Consider the following 13,313-nt stretch of genomic DNA (forward strand, 5'->3'; position numbering starts at 1 on the left):
CCACAGCCTGACCCTGTCTCCTTTCATAGGTGCCTTAGGAATAATCAGTGGGGGATGGGATGGCATAGCAGGTTTCTGGCACTAGCTCTGCTGACCACTAGACTATGAAATGTTAGGCTCATTAACCACTCCAAAGTCCTTCTGTCATCCCTAAAGCGAAAAAGTTTCCACTAGATTAACGGTGCAGATCCTTCCAGTTGTAAAATTCTATGACAAAGTATTGAACTCAAAAGAGAAAATGACGAGTGGCTGTTTTATAATGAAAAGAAACTAAAAACCTCTGTGTGCTTGGTTAGTATGGAGCAGGTCTGTGGCACCGTAGCACGGGTGTTTCGAGTTGGGACTGGGGAGACCCTCCTGTACCAGTTTGCTCCTTTCAGCACCAGTCTGTCATCCAATACCTGTGGGCCGTGTTTAACAAGGGAAAACAAAAAAGTTCAAAAAAAATCATTACTGCTCATGGAAAAGAACCTCAACAACACGTCCCTGGGGGACACTGGGGAGAGGAGGTGAGGGAGGCAGGAATGACCACATTTCATATTTGAAAGACAGCCTGCTCTTAAGTTAAATTTTTAAAATTTTATTTAGTGATGCAGTCTAGTTTAATATTTTCCCTAGGGCTTTGTGCCCTATTTTAGTAACAAAATATCAGCTCTTTCCAAAGATACCCCTAAAATCAGCTTTTAAAAGAAATTTCTAAAATACCAGGAGGCGAGAGGGGAAGACCCTGCTGTATAAGGCGCCAATAACCTCATTTGAAAAGTAATTTCATGTGTTAGAGAGGTAATTCTCCCCTTGTCTCTGTGACAGTTCAACAAGAATCTAACAGATTTATCTAGTAACTTCAGCCCGTTACAATAGCCGTGGGGAGTGTTGGCGATTTAGGTGCATTTGAGAAGATGTCAGTATCTGAGGTATATTTTTTTCTTTTCTATAAACCTGGAATTCTTGAGAAAACCATGGTATTCTCTCACTTTGGAGACCTGACAATGTGAGGGCTTTCGAGTATCTCTTTATTGAAATTCAGTCTTTGACTTATTGTTTACGAATTACCTACTTGGAATGAAGTAATATTGAAATTATTTGTGGACACATGACCAGCACCAGTATAAAGCCGGGTGAAGATAGGAGCAGCTGGAGATTTTGACAGAGATCAGTGGGTAGGTTTCACAGAAATAGAAGTATAAAATCAGTAAATTGGTACAGCCACCATGGAAAACAATATGGAGGTCCATCAATGAATGAATGGATAAAGAAGATGTGAGATACACATACACACTGGAATATCATTCAGCCATGAGAAAGGAAGTCTTGCCATTTGTAACAACATGGATGGACCTTGAGGGCATTACGCTAAGTGAGATGAGCCAGACACAGAAAGACAAATACTCTATGGTATCACATGTGGACTCTACTAAAAAAAAATGAAAGTCGACTCACAGAAACAAAGAGTAGAAAAGTGGTTGCCGGGGGGTGAGGGAAATAGGGAGAGGTTGGTAAAGGGTACAAACTTTCAGCTATAAGATAAATAAAGTCTGAGACTCTAATGTGGAACATGATGACTATAGCTGATAACTCTATTATGTAATTGAAATTTGCTAAGAGAGTAGAACTTAAATGTTCCTACCAAAAAAGAAAAGATAAATATGTGAGGTGATTAATGTGTTAACCAGATGAGGGGATTCCTTTCACAATGTGTATATATGTATCAAATCACCACAATATACACTTCAAATATCTTTTAATTTTATGTCAGTTATACCTCAATAAAGCTGAAATTAAATAAAGAAATAGACCAATAGATTCAAAGAAATAAGGGGAAAAAAGAAGTGTAAAATCAATATCTAATCTTAAAATCTCTCTCTTACCCTAGGATATTTTAATAAACCAAATGTCACACAATATAAAAAGTGTTCCCTGAATTTGACTGAAGTTGGCACCGTTTTTTTTTTCCCCCCTTTTTTTTTTTTGCTGAGGAAGATTGGTCCTGAGCTAACATCTGTGCCAGTCTTCCTCTATTTTGTATATGGGTCGTCGCCACAGCATGGCTGCTGACAAGTGGTGTAGGTCTACACCCAGAAACCGAACCCAGGCCGCCAAAGCGGAGCAGGCTGAACTTGATCACTAGGCCACAGGGCCAATCCCTGGCACCATGTTTTCACACAAATCTCCGAGGGTCTCTGTCTCTCATGGAGTCCCCTGCCTGTGCAGTCTTCCTGGCTCCTTATCATTTCTCCCACATTGAGTCAAATTCATAAAGCACGGGTTGGTAAGAACCCTCGACACATTATTTTGTGCTTTGCTCTACCCAATAATTGGTCATCGGGCCTTCGCTTGACTAATTCAAAAGATAGAGGGGCCAGCCCTGTGGTGTAGTGGTTAAGTGCACGCGCTCCGCTGCTGGCGGCCCGGGTTCCGATCCCAGGTGCACACTGATGCACTGCTGGTCAGGCCGTGTGTGGTGGCGTCTCATATAAAGTGGAGGAAGATGGGCACGGATGTTAGCTCAGGGCCAGTCTTCCTCAGCAAAAATAGATATATAAATAAATAAGTAAATAAATAAATAACTGTTAGGCAAACCTAAACACAAGTAATAGAGGGAATTATTCTCTGAGGTTCCTAGAAATTATTGAAATGTTTATGCTGCAGAGGCATTTGGTTCTGAAAAATAATATTAGGTTTTTTTTTTTTTTACACCCTTGACAAGAGGTCCTAGAAGAAATTGAAATAAACAATCTAGATGAAAACAAAAATTTCATTGCTTTATTAATCAGACAAACAAACAAAAAGCTGAGGGTCATTATTAGGTGTTCTACCATGCGTATTTTCAGTCCAGTAAAACCAGAATCTTCCCTCTAGTCCTTAGAGAGAAACTGGAAGTTAATCCGCGATGAAGGCCTTGCCGTGATGGATAAAGCTAAAGGCCTCTTCCTGCCTGAAGATGAAAACCTGAGGGAGAAGGGCGACTGGAGCCAGTTTACACTGTGGCAGCAAGGTGAGCTCCTGCCTTCTAGATTGTTCTCTGCAGCCCGCTGGGAAGTGGGCACAAATCTTCTCGTGATAGTTTCCAGAGCCAGGACTCCCGGCTTAAAGGAAATTGCTTGGAAACCTAGATTATCAAAATCTATTCATTGTTTTTTAAAACTACATTTGAACACTTATTTGTGTGTGTATGTGTGTCTGTTTGCGTGCTCATGTAAACATGTGTGTGTGTGTGTATACTCACATGTGTATTTGGATAAGTATATATATATATAGCATTTTGATTTCATGGTCTTTTCTGCTAAACAGTGTGTTACAAAGAGTAAGCCTACTGTATAGGTGTAACTGAAAAGTCCATGTGCTTATCAATGCCTTAGAAAGGAATTCCCTGAGCCTCATTTGCTCCTGGAAAATGGAGATGCTGTTGCATGCCGAAATGCGTGTTAGAAGTGATAGAGTTGTTAGAAGTGATAACACGCCAGAGTGACAAGACAATAATAACTAGTGTCTGAGCTCATCAAGAATAGGAAATGGTTCATATTCAACCTAATAATCCTTGAGCTGATCCCAGGCCCAAGCACATAGACAGGGCTCCAGTGTATGTGTTCAATGAATTAATATCTCAATCTATCCTCAAAATCAGGAGTATCGAATTTTATCTTTAAGGCTCTTTACAATTCTCTTCTTGAAAAATCAAGTTAATCTGGGATAACAATAACTGTACAAAAGTAAATCCATTTTGAAGACTCAATAGCACGTACCGCACAACTTTAGCTGCACAAAATAAATGGAGAGGATGATAAGCAGTCCCGTTTACATTCAAGGACAAATAAGCACAGTTGTGTATCTCAGTGTGCCTTCAGAGTGGTTTACACATAAGAGAAAGAACTGCTTCAGTAATAGTTTCAAGGATACGTCGATCAGAAGAGAGATCACATGATTTCAAGTGCCTCTGTCAGCTTTTTGCCTACAAGAATTTTATTCATTTTATTACATAATAATCATCCATTGTGTAATAATAACTGTAATGGAGAGGCAGTCTTAGGTCATGGTTAAGAACATAGACTCTGTGTTCAGTAGGGCTGGAATTCTTCCTCTACCACTTACCGGGCGACCTCTCTGTGCCTCAGTTTCTCTTCTATAAAGTACAACACTAATAGCGCCTCCCTCACCAGGTCTTGTGGGCATCAGATGCATCACTCTAAGCACGTTGAGTGGTTCCTGGCCTATGGTGAGCACCATGGAACTGTTGTTGCATTCTTAAATCCTCATGATCACGTGCAAATAGTTAAAACAACCAATGGCAATTCACAAATGTCAAGCATCTACTACACAGCTTTTTCCCTTACAGAGAATCTGTGTTTACAGACTAGAAGAGATCTATGTGTCTAAATAGCTAGAGGTGCTCTCTAAATCAGTCCTGTTCAAGTGGCAATCTGGTGACACAATCCATTGCCTATCATTTAGGGAAGACACACCTGTTCTCCAAGTGGCACGTGCTCAGCCCTTACCACTGTGCCTGTGGGAGCTTGGTTGCTCCTGAAGCCACCAAGCTTCACTTAACTGAGCAGCACAGAACCCAGAAGTGGGGACTCCTACCAAGCCATCCCCAGATCCTGCGTGTGGGAAGACATGGGAAGCTAGGGCTTAAAAATGCTTTATGATGGCGTATACAGGAATATATTTGGTCTAACTGACATTTATCATTCAACTCATTTGGGGTACTCCATTTAATAGCTAAAAACAGCAACTAACATTTTACTCAAGAGGCAAAATATAACATGGGTATAAAAGTTGTTTTTTAAAATATTGAGGTCCATTTGACTGAGGAGAATACCTTTAAGTTACATTCTTTGTAACTCATTTTATTCTCAGTATATCATAATCTTAGAACACAACTAACATTAATTAAATAAAATTAAACTCAGCTTTAGATGTAGCAGCCCCTTGTAGGAATCTGGAATAGGGAATTAAAATGTATTTTGTTTTATTCCTGTTGTTTCCTGCATTGTTTTATTCCTCCATGAGAGCAAATGATGCTGTGTACAGTGCTGAGCACATCTTCCCTAAGAAACAGTGATTCTGTAGATGGTGAAGAAATTTGCATAGTCCAGGAAGTTTAAGACTATGTCCCAAAATCTGTGTTCCTAACACAGTCACTCATAGAAAACATCATCTCTCCAAGACCTCCTCTCTTCATTTAAATCCTTTTCTTTGTCAACATGTAAAGGATGATCTGTATGTTGAAAATACATTAAATTCCAATTAAAAAGAATGTTTAATATAGTCTTAGAAATGCATTTTTAGGTTAGAAATATAATGTAAGCTATTTTCCTTCCTTTGTGGGTGTGAGTTTACTGTGGCTGCTGTAACAAATTACCACAAACTTAGTGGCTTAAAATGATGCAGATTTATTATCTTTACGGTCCTGGAGGTCAGAAGCCTACAGTTGTTGTCACCGGGCTAAAATCGGAGTGTCATCATGCTGCATTCCTTCCAGAGGCTCCAGCCTCTAGAGTCCACCCACATTCCTTGGCTTTTCCTAGTCCCTTCCTATCTTCAAAGCCAGCAATGGCCAGTCAAGTCTTTCTCATTCTGTGTCACTCTGACACTGACTCTTCTGCCTCCCTCTTCCACTGTGATTACATCAGTCCCATCTAGTTAATCCAGGATAATCTCCTTATTTGAAGGTCAGCTGATTAGAAATCTCAGTGTCATCTGCAACCTTTATTTCCCCTTGTCATGTAACATAACATATTCATCGGTTCCTGGGCTTACGAGATGGACATCCTTGGGAGCAGGCCATTATTCTGCCTGCCACGGGGGCAACAATGAGTATTCGACGCATGCCTTGTCCATTAGACATCTTTAGTCAGATAGTCCAACACTGAGTGGAGAATGCTGGTCTCTGCCAGTCGCTGTCTAGTGGAGCAAGACGCTTTTGTCTTGTGTTTGCTCAGCCTTCTCGTTCCTGCAGTGAGGATGACAATGTAGATCACATATGGTCAAAACGGGATGAGTTCAAGCTTTTCTGTGATTTATTTCTAACATGGCTTATCATTTATTGTTCTAGGAAGAAAAAATGAAAATGCCTGTAAAGGAGCTCCTAAAACGTGTTCTTTACTAGATAAATTCCCCGAGACAACAGGATGCAGAAGAGGACAGGTACCAAGAGTGTTTCAGTGCTGGCAAGTGCACAATAAGTTATTAGGAATAAGGGAATGCTGACGTTTACAAAGAAATGGTTATTTCCTTTGTCCTAGTGAATGCCTCTTTTTTCACTTTTTTTTTAATGAAACATAATTTTGTGTGTTTGATGTCAGAATTGAGGGGTGGAAAATCGTTTTGTGAAGAATGGGAGTCCTTATTTTTAGTTCCTTCACAAAGAAATAAAATGAGAATATAAATTCTGAGTCTTATAAAGGCTCTAATCCAGATTGACGGTAATTTTGTACTGTCACTTTAATTCAGCAGTTCCCCCACACCTTGATAAATGGATGAACGGTGTATTATATTTTCTGCGCAGATCAAATATTCTGTCATGCACCCAGGAACTCACGTGTGGCCGCACACGGGGCCCACAAACTGCAGGCTCCGAATGCACCTGGGCTTGGTGATTCCCGAGGAAGGCTGCAGGATCCGATGCGCCAATGAGACCAAGTACGTTTCCTCCCATCGTTTACCCTCTTATTCCTCACCCCCGAGGATGGATGCTCGTTACAATAGAGATTTTTTTTTCTTCCTTTGTAACTGAAGCAGACTGGGGCGGGTGATCCCGATCCAGACTCTTTCGCCTGTGTTCCTTCTTCATACTCTCTGTTGGTCTGGAGACACTCCCCAGTTGCAGGGCTACCCTCCTTGACCATTTCCCCCGAGCACGCTCGTCTGTTCCTGAGCCTTCTTGCTTCGCTTTCTAGATGGACAGACACGCGTGCAGAGTCAGCTAACTTACGCTGAGCCCTGCACGTATTACACATTGTGCTTATGGCTTTACAGCTTGAATTACTCATCTATACAAAGAGTCCCCCTCCTGAAGAAAACACCGCGTCATATTTATGTGTTTTGCTTACGGGAGACAGCAGAGTGCAATGGAAGCGGGCTGCCTTTTTCAGATCCCAGCTCTGCCGCCTAATCCTGTGTAACCTTGGCCAGTCACTAATCCCCTCAAGCCTCAGCCTCCTTACTTATAAAATTGCCAATGAATCTATCTGCTTTTCGGGACTGTTGTACGGATTACAAGAAATAATGCATACCAGGCACTTAGCCCAGGTCCTAGCATGAGTCGGGGTGTGGTGAATGTTAGGGCCCCTTCTCCCCATGCCTTTCCTGTCCTAATCCTATTACTCCCTTCACCTGGAGTACCCATCTTTTCACCCATCCAAAATAGACCTGTGACTATGATCCAATTTAGTTTCATAAACAGGAACCTCTCTTCTGACTTCTTAGACTGTGTATAGTATATATTCTCAGTAATCTTGTTCTTTGTCTTTCAGTGCTTTTTATTATTAGTATATATTAGCCTCATCTCTATGATTGAGCTATAAGCTCCTGGAGAGCAGAAGCCACGTTGTTGTCTTCTTATGCATTTCTCATGGTCCTTAGTAGAGGTCTGGTGGAGGGGAGTGTTCAGAGGAGTGTACTGTTGTTCATTTGGTTATTGCAGACACCTGCCTTCCCTGGGCGTGGGGCCTCAGCACCGAGTGCTGTGGGAGAATCAGAGATGAATCAGATGGGGGCCTTCCCCTGCTAGACGTGCCCAGTCGGGGAGGTAACACAAGCTTGAATGTCATGAGTCACAAGAGAGACACAGCAGGGCTGGCTCCGTGGCTTAGTGGTTAAGTGCGCGCTCTGCTACTGGCGGCCCGGGTTCGGATCCCAGGCGCGCACTGATGCGCCGCTCGTCGGGCCATACTGAGGCCACGTCCCACATACAGCAACTAGAAGGATGAGCCACTATGACATACAGCTATCTACTGGGGCTTTGGGGAGAAAAAGGGAAAAAAAAAAAGGATTGGCAATAGATGTTAGCTCAGGGCTGGTCTTCCTCAGCAAAAAGAGGAAGATTGGCATGGATGTTAGCTCAGGGCTGATCTTCCTCACACACACAAAAAAAAAACCATGAGAGAGACACAGATAAAAATGCTACAGTGGGTCAGTGGGCAGGTAGCTCATTTGCTGCTGAGGTTTGGGAATCTTGACAGTGGTGATTTTTAAAGATAGGAAGGATTTGGACATTGAAAGCTGGGCTGGGAGAGAAGGGCATTCCAGGCTGAAAGAACAGCATCTGCAAAGGCACAGAAGCCAACATTACAGGCCACATATGAGGAATATTGAGTGATTTCAGCAACCAAGAGTGTAAGATACTGTTAAAAGGTAAACTGATGTGCATTAAATTTTTTATGAGTTTATCTGAGCCACATCGATTCCAATCAGGCAGCATCAAACTAAAAGCAGTTAGGAGCAGTCCACCGACAGGAGCTAGGGGACAGGTTTTTACAGGGAAGATGCTGAAGCAAAGCAGAAAAATTATTTGACTGGTTCTAGCATCAGCGGCTGCTGTATTTGGGAGAGCCTGGTTGGCCGTTTGTGACTGGTTGTTCTTAAGTTTCACTCTCTCAGATTCGAGTGCACTGACTCTGGCTTAGGTTTTGGTGTGCTTGTGTAGGCCACCAAGGTATTGGAGCCACCTCAGTCTAATAGCCTCCTTATTTAAATACTCTAAGAGTACATATAGAATAAGGTTGGAAAGCAAGAGAGTGGATTAGAAGCTAAATCATAGAAGGCATTGAATAGCAAACAAATGGGATGAGACCTTTGTTAGGAAGTTATTCTGGAAGCTCTGGCTGAATCCTATGAGGGGAGATGGGCAGAGGAGTTAACAGACTGTCACAGCGGCCCACCCAAGGAAAGCTGGACTTGAGACGCTGGAAGGAAAGGGAGAGTGAGGAGCAGATGCAGGAGAGATGGTGGAGACTGAGCCAAGTGAATCTGGAGTGTGCGTGGTACAAGGGAGGGAGAAGTCCAAGATGACGTGGTCGTTTCCATCTTGGTCGGTAGGAGAGTGGTGATGCTTTAGCAAATATTGAGAACTTAGGAGGCATGAGGCAAGCTCAGGGGAGTGGATAATGAGTTCAGTGTTTGTATGTATCTTGTTTAAGTTGCTGTTGGAACCCATTGTGGAAATACCTGGAGTCGGCTGGATATAGAGGCCGGAAGCTCAAGTGAGAAGTCAAGTCTAGACATTAAAGGTTTGAGAGGCAGACTTAGACGGAGGTTCTAGAGGCAGCTTGAGAATCCGTGAACCGTCTACGTTTAGGAGGCAGAAAGAGAAAGGAGAACCAAGAAAGAGGTGGGGCAGCAGAGGGCAGAGTTGGGAGGACCAGGAGGAGGAATCAGAGGTGGCTGGACAGGGAGAGGCTTCTTCCAAGATGGAATGGATCTTGTCAAGCCTTTGAGAACTCAGTTTGGGTCTGCAGGGTCTCTCTGCCAAGGGGAAGATGAGCAGGAACATGGCAGAGGACCCAGGGGATACAGAGGCGAGGTGGGGGAATGCTGGGGAAGGCAAAGATGGACAAGGCCAACTCCTTGAAGATCAAATAAGAACCATGGGGCATTGAAGATGGAGAAGAGCACCACGCCTCATTCCTGAGTACTACCTTAGGGCTTTAATCTTGTTCTTTGTTCTCTCTGTCTCTGTCTCTCCTTCCCTCCCTCCCTCCTGCCCTCTATTTATTTATTTTTTTAAATCTCCTATCTGTTCCGCTTGTAGATACTTGGAAAAAAATCACTAGATAAAAATTCACTTAGAAACAGGCAGGGAGAGGGAAATGTAGGGAACTGATCCTAGTCATTGGAGACCAGAGGTGGTGAGAAGCCCAGAGTGAAAGAATGGGTGTGGCAGTCAAGAAGGGGAACAGGTGGACGGCGCCAGAGGCTTAAACAAGAGGCCGGGGAGGGCTCACAATGCAGAAGTGACGCTGGGAGACCTGCCCCAGCAGCACACCCACAGGTGCATCCCCACCCCAGGCTCCCAGCAAACACCTGGTGCCCATGCTTGGCAAAGGAAATAACGGCCAGCCCCTACACTCAAGTTTAAAACGTGATGAGGTTAACTGTCCTCACCTGCCTGAAGGAGGGAAGGGTTATAAGCCTCAGTTCACTTGGACGGTGATCTTCAATAAGAAGATTAGCTTGGCAGCCCCTCAGTTTCCACTGTGCTGAAATACAACCTACTTCACCTGACCGTAAGTACCCGCTGATAACAATAATTTTCAGATGGTGTATTTTGCACAGTGATTATTAAAAAGTACTTGCCGCCCACCTGCATGTTGTTGAGCCAGGGAGGCAACTTGGTAGAGGATGAAATGCTTCAAGTTCTCTCATCCCTGGAGAGGAGGTGAGCATCAGTGCCTTTCCGTCTCATCACGATTGCTGGTCAGCATCCTTCTCCATGTCCCTCCTATTATACCTGCTTTATGTCGTGTTCCGTTCTTATCCTTAATAGTCCTTAACTCAAGGGTGATTGTATCAGGCTAAGTACTTCATTACAAAACTAGTGTTTTTCACAAGAGAAATGGGTCAATTAAAGTACTGTGTAATGCTTATAGTGAAAATAGCTAGATATCTGAATAGCAGTTTATAAACTCTAAGGACAGAAAGACTGTAATATGAAATCTGGATGTTTCATGCTGTTATGATAGTGGTACTATCAGTGTAGGAAGAGAAGCACATACACCAAGAAATCAGGCTTCCTTGTGCTAGGCAACAGGAAGCAATTTTTCAAAGTTTCTCACCTTCCAAAAGAGTAGCTTTCTTTTAGCAATTTGTGCATTGTAGTTCTCAGGTATTAATAATCACATTGCTATTTCTCCAGTGCTGTGCGATTCCTGCTAGCGTGCATGTTGTTAAATATTCCATCACTGCCAAACAGCACAGCTCCTTCTATCTGAAGACGAACTTGCAGATATACAGCCTTCCATCACTATAAATAAAATGACCATTTAAAATTAATAAATGCTTTCTGATTATAAAACCGATGCATGTTCCTTATACATCATTTGTAAAACACGGAGAAATACAATAAAAGGGTAAATATTATTTTTGGTCTCAGTACTCAGAGAAATTGCCCAGATGCTTTTCAGTATCTATATGTGTATATTCATGATGATGATGATGACAATGATGAAAAACACAGTGATAATGTATATTGTGCCTACTATGTGCAAAGCACAGCTCAGAGCACTCTCTATACATTAACTTGTTAATCCTCGCAACAATGCTATCAGATTATTACAATCTGTATTTTACAGCTGAGAAGACTGAGGTATACAGGTGCTAAGTCACTTGCCCAAGGTCACTCAGCTTAGTGGGTATTGATATTTGTATTGGTTTCCTAGGGCTGTCATAACAAATTACTACAAACTGGATGACTTAAAACAACACAGATTTATTCTCTCGTAGTTTTGGAGGCCAGAAGTCTGAATCAGGCATCAGGAAGGTTGGTTTCTTCTAGAAGCTCTGAGGGAAAATCCTTCTCTGCGTCTCTCCTGGCTTCTGGTGACTGCCGGCATTCCTGGTGTTTCTTGGCTGGTAGACGCATCACCGCAGTCTCTGCCTCTGTCATCACGTCACCTTCTCCCTGTGTCTTCTCCCCTTCTCTTCTTTTATAGGGGCACTTATCACTAGATTTAGGGCCCAACCTAATCTAGGATGATCTCATCTCAAGATCTTTAACTTAATTACAACTGTGAAGACGCTTTTTCAAATAAAGTTACATTCACAAGTTCCAGGTGGACATACTTTTTGGGAGGCCACCATTTAATCCACTACAATATTGGAACCAAGCTTTGGTCCCAGGCAGTCTGGCTTGAAAGTCTGTGCTCCTAGCCTCAACCACATAGCCCCGCTATATATAGGTTTTTGGGCTTTTGGGATTTTGTTGTTGTTTCTAAAATTAGGATCGCTATACAGTACTTATAAGGTTATCACTTGGAATGTTGGTTTTCATTTCTAGACAACAGGGTATCAAGTAGAGAAAGCAACTGTGAAGTCTCCGTCCCTGGGCCATTCGTTGGTGTCACCCCTCACAGGTCATGCTTTGTGGTCTCTGTAAGAGAAGCCTGTTAGTGATCTTGATCCAGAGCTGAATGAACTTGAGTCAGTGGATAAACATGCCCCTGGCAAGTGGGAATTCATTATTACCCTCATGGAGTGGCCGAGTTGTGTGAGCTCTGGATGATCCCAGAGAGGAATTCTTTCTTTCAGTCTCCAAGAGGGCCTCCAAGACATGCTGGAACTGGGCTGAGGGAAAGAAGGGTGAGCGTGAGCTTTCCTGGAGACCCAGCAGTGTTGCCTGCGAATTGCCAGCCTGAAATGTAGGACAAGACCCATATGTAGCCAGGAAAGCATGCGTTGGCCTTAGTGTCAGCGACAGACTGAAGAAATGACCTGGCAATGCCATTTAATTCCTCTCTTTATTGCTGTAGAAATAATGGCCTTTTCCCACATACCTCAAGTATTTTATAACATATTTCTTTTCATTAATTTCTTAAGTTTCCAATTAGGAAGATTGTGTGGAAGACTTGCTAAAATATTAACAGTCAGAGAGACACTTAGTTTTTTAAATCCACCATAAATTGTTCATAGATAATATTTGTTTTGTTTTCATAAAGTGTCCAAGAAGATAAGTTTTAAAATTTTTTAATCACACTGTAGAAGCAGTGAATTACCAAAGCATTTAGAAACCAAATATTTTCTCCTCTTCTTCCATCGTTTTTCGCTTGTTTCCCTGAAATCATAGATCTTCTGTTTCGCAAAATCTACCCATATTCCATCCAAATTGTAATGTGACCTTATTCACAAGTCACCATTCAAGCCTGCCCATCTGGGACTCTGGGACAAAAATGGCATTTTTAACTAGATGGAATGTGTTCTTGAGGGCTTGTTATTGGATAGTAATGTTTTATCCTCTTTCTTCTTTCACTTCAGCAATTTGGTGAATTAAAAACATCAGTAGTTTCTTTACCCCTGGTCTGGTTAGCATGGTGTGTTCACGGCTATTCGTACACACAGACACATCTTTACATCTCTACAGGGAATGGCAGTTCCCACACTGAAAAGCGATTGTGTCCAAACATTTGTTTGTTGAAGTGATTGTTGAGAATTTGGAGAGGTGGAATCCATTTTCCTATGGCAATAATAAAGGATGTGCAGGTTCCTGGGCCAGCCCCCAAAAACTTCTTAACTCATGATCCTTTTTAATAAGTCTCTAGAGCCAATGACTATATATAATAATGTTTCTATGGGAAAATGCATCCCCAGTTTCTACTTCA

General features: G+C 42.4%; 1 protein-coding gene across 4 annotated transcripts in view; it reads left to right on the forward strand.

Moving 5' to 3' along the window:
- LOC101406061 (aspartyl/asparaginyl beta-hydroxylase) overlaps positions 1–13,313 on the forward strand; it is a 218,922-nt gene that overhangs the window by 196,380 nt on the left and 9,229 nt on the right. For all 4 annotated transcript variants that reach the window (XM_087420529.1, XM_087420526.1, XM_087420528.1 and 1 more), the window contains 3 exons: positions 2,860–2,995; positions 6,056–6,147; positions 6,509–6,642. In XM_087420529.1, the coding sequence (XP_087276655.1) occupies positions 2,860–2,995; positions 6,056–6,147; positions 6,509–6,642 (362 nt within the window). The remainder of the gene's footprint in view (positions 1–2,859; positions 2,996–6,055; positions 6,148–6,508; positions 6,643–13,313) is intronic.

The sequence above is a fragment of the Ceratotherium simum genome, chromosome 31 (genome assembly GCF_057802395.1).
Source record: "Ceratotherium simum simum isolate JZ-2026a chromosome 31, ASM5780239v1, whole genome shotgun sequence".
NCBI lineage: Eukaryota > Metazoa > Chordata > Mammalia > Perissodactyla > Rhinocerotidae > Ceratotherium > Ceratotherium simum.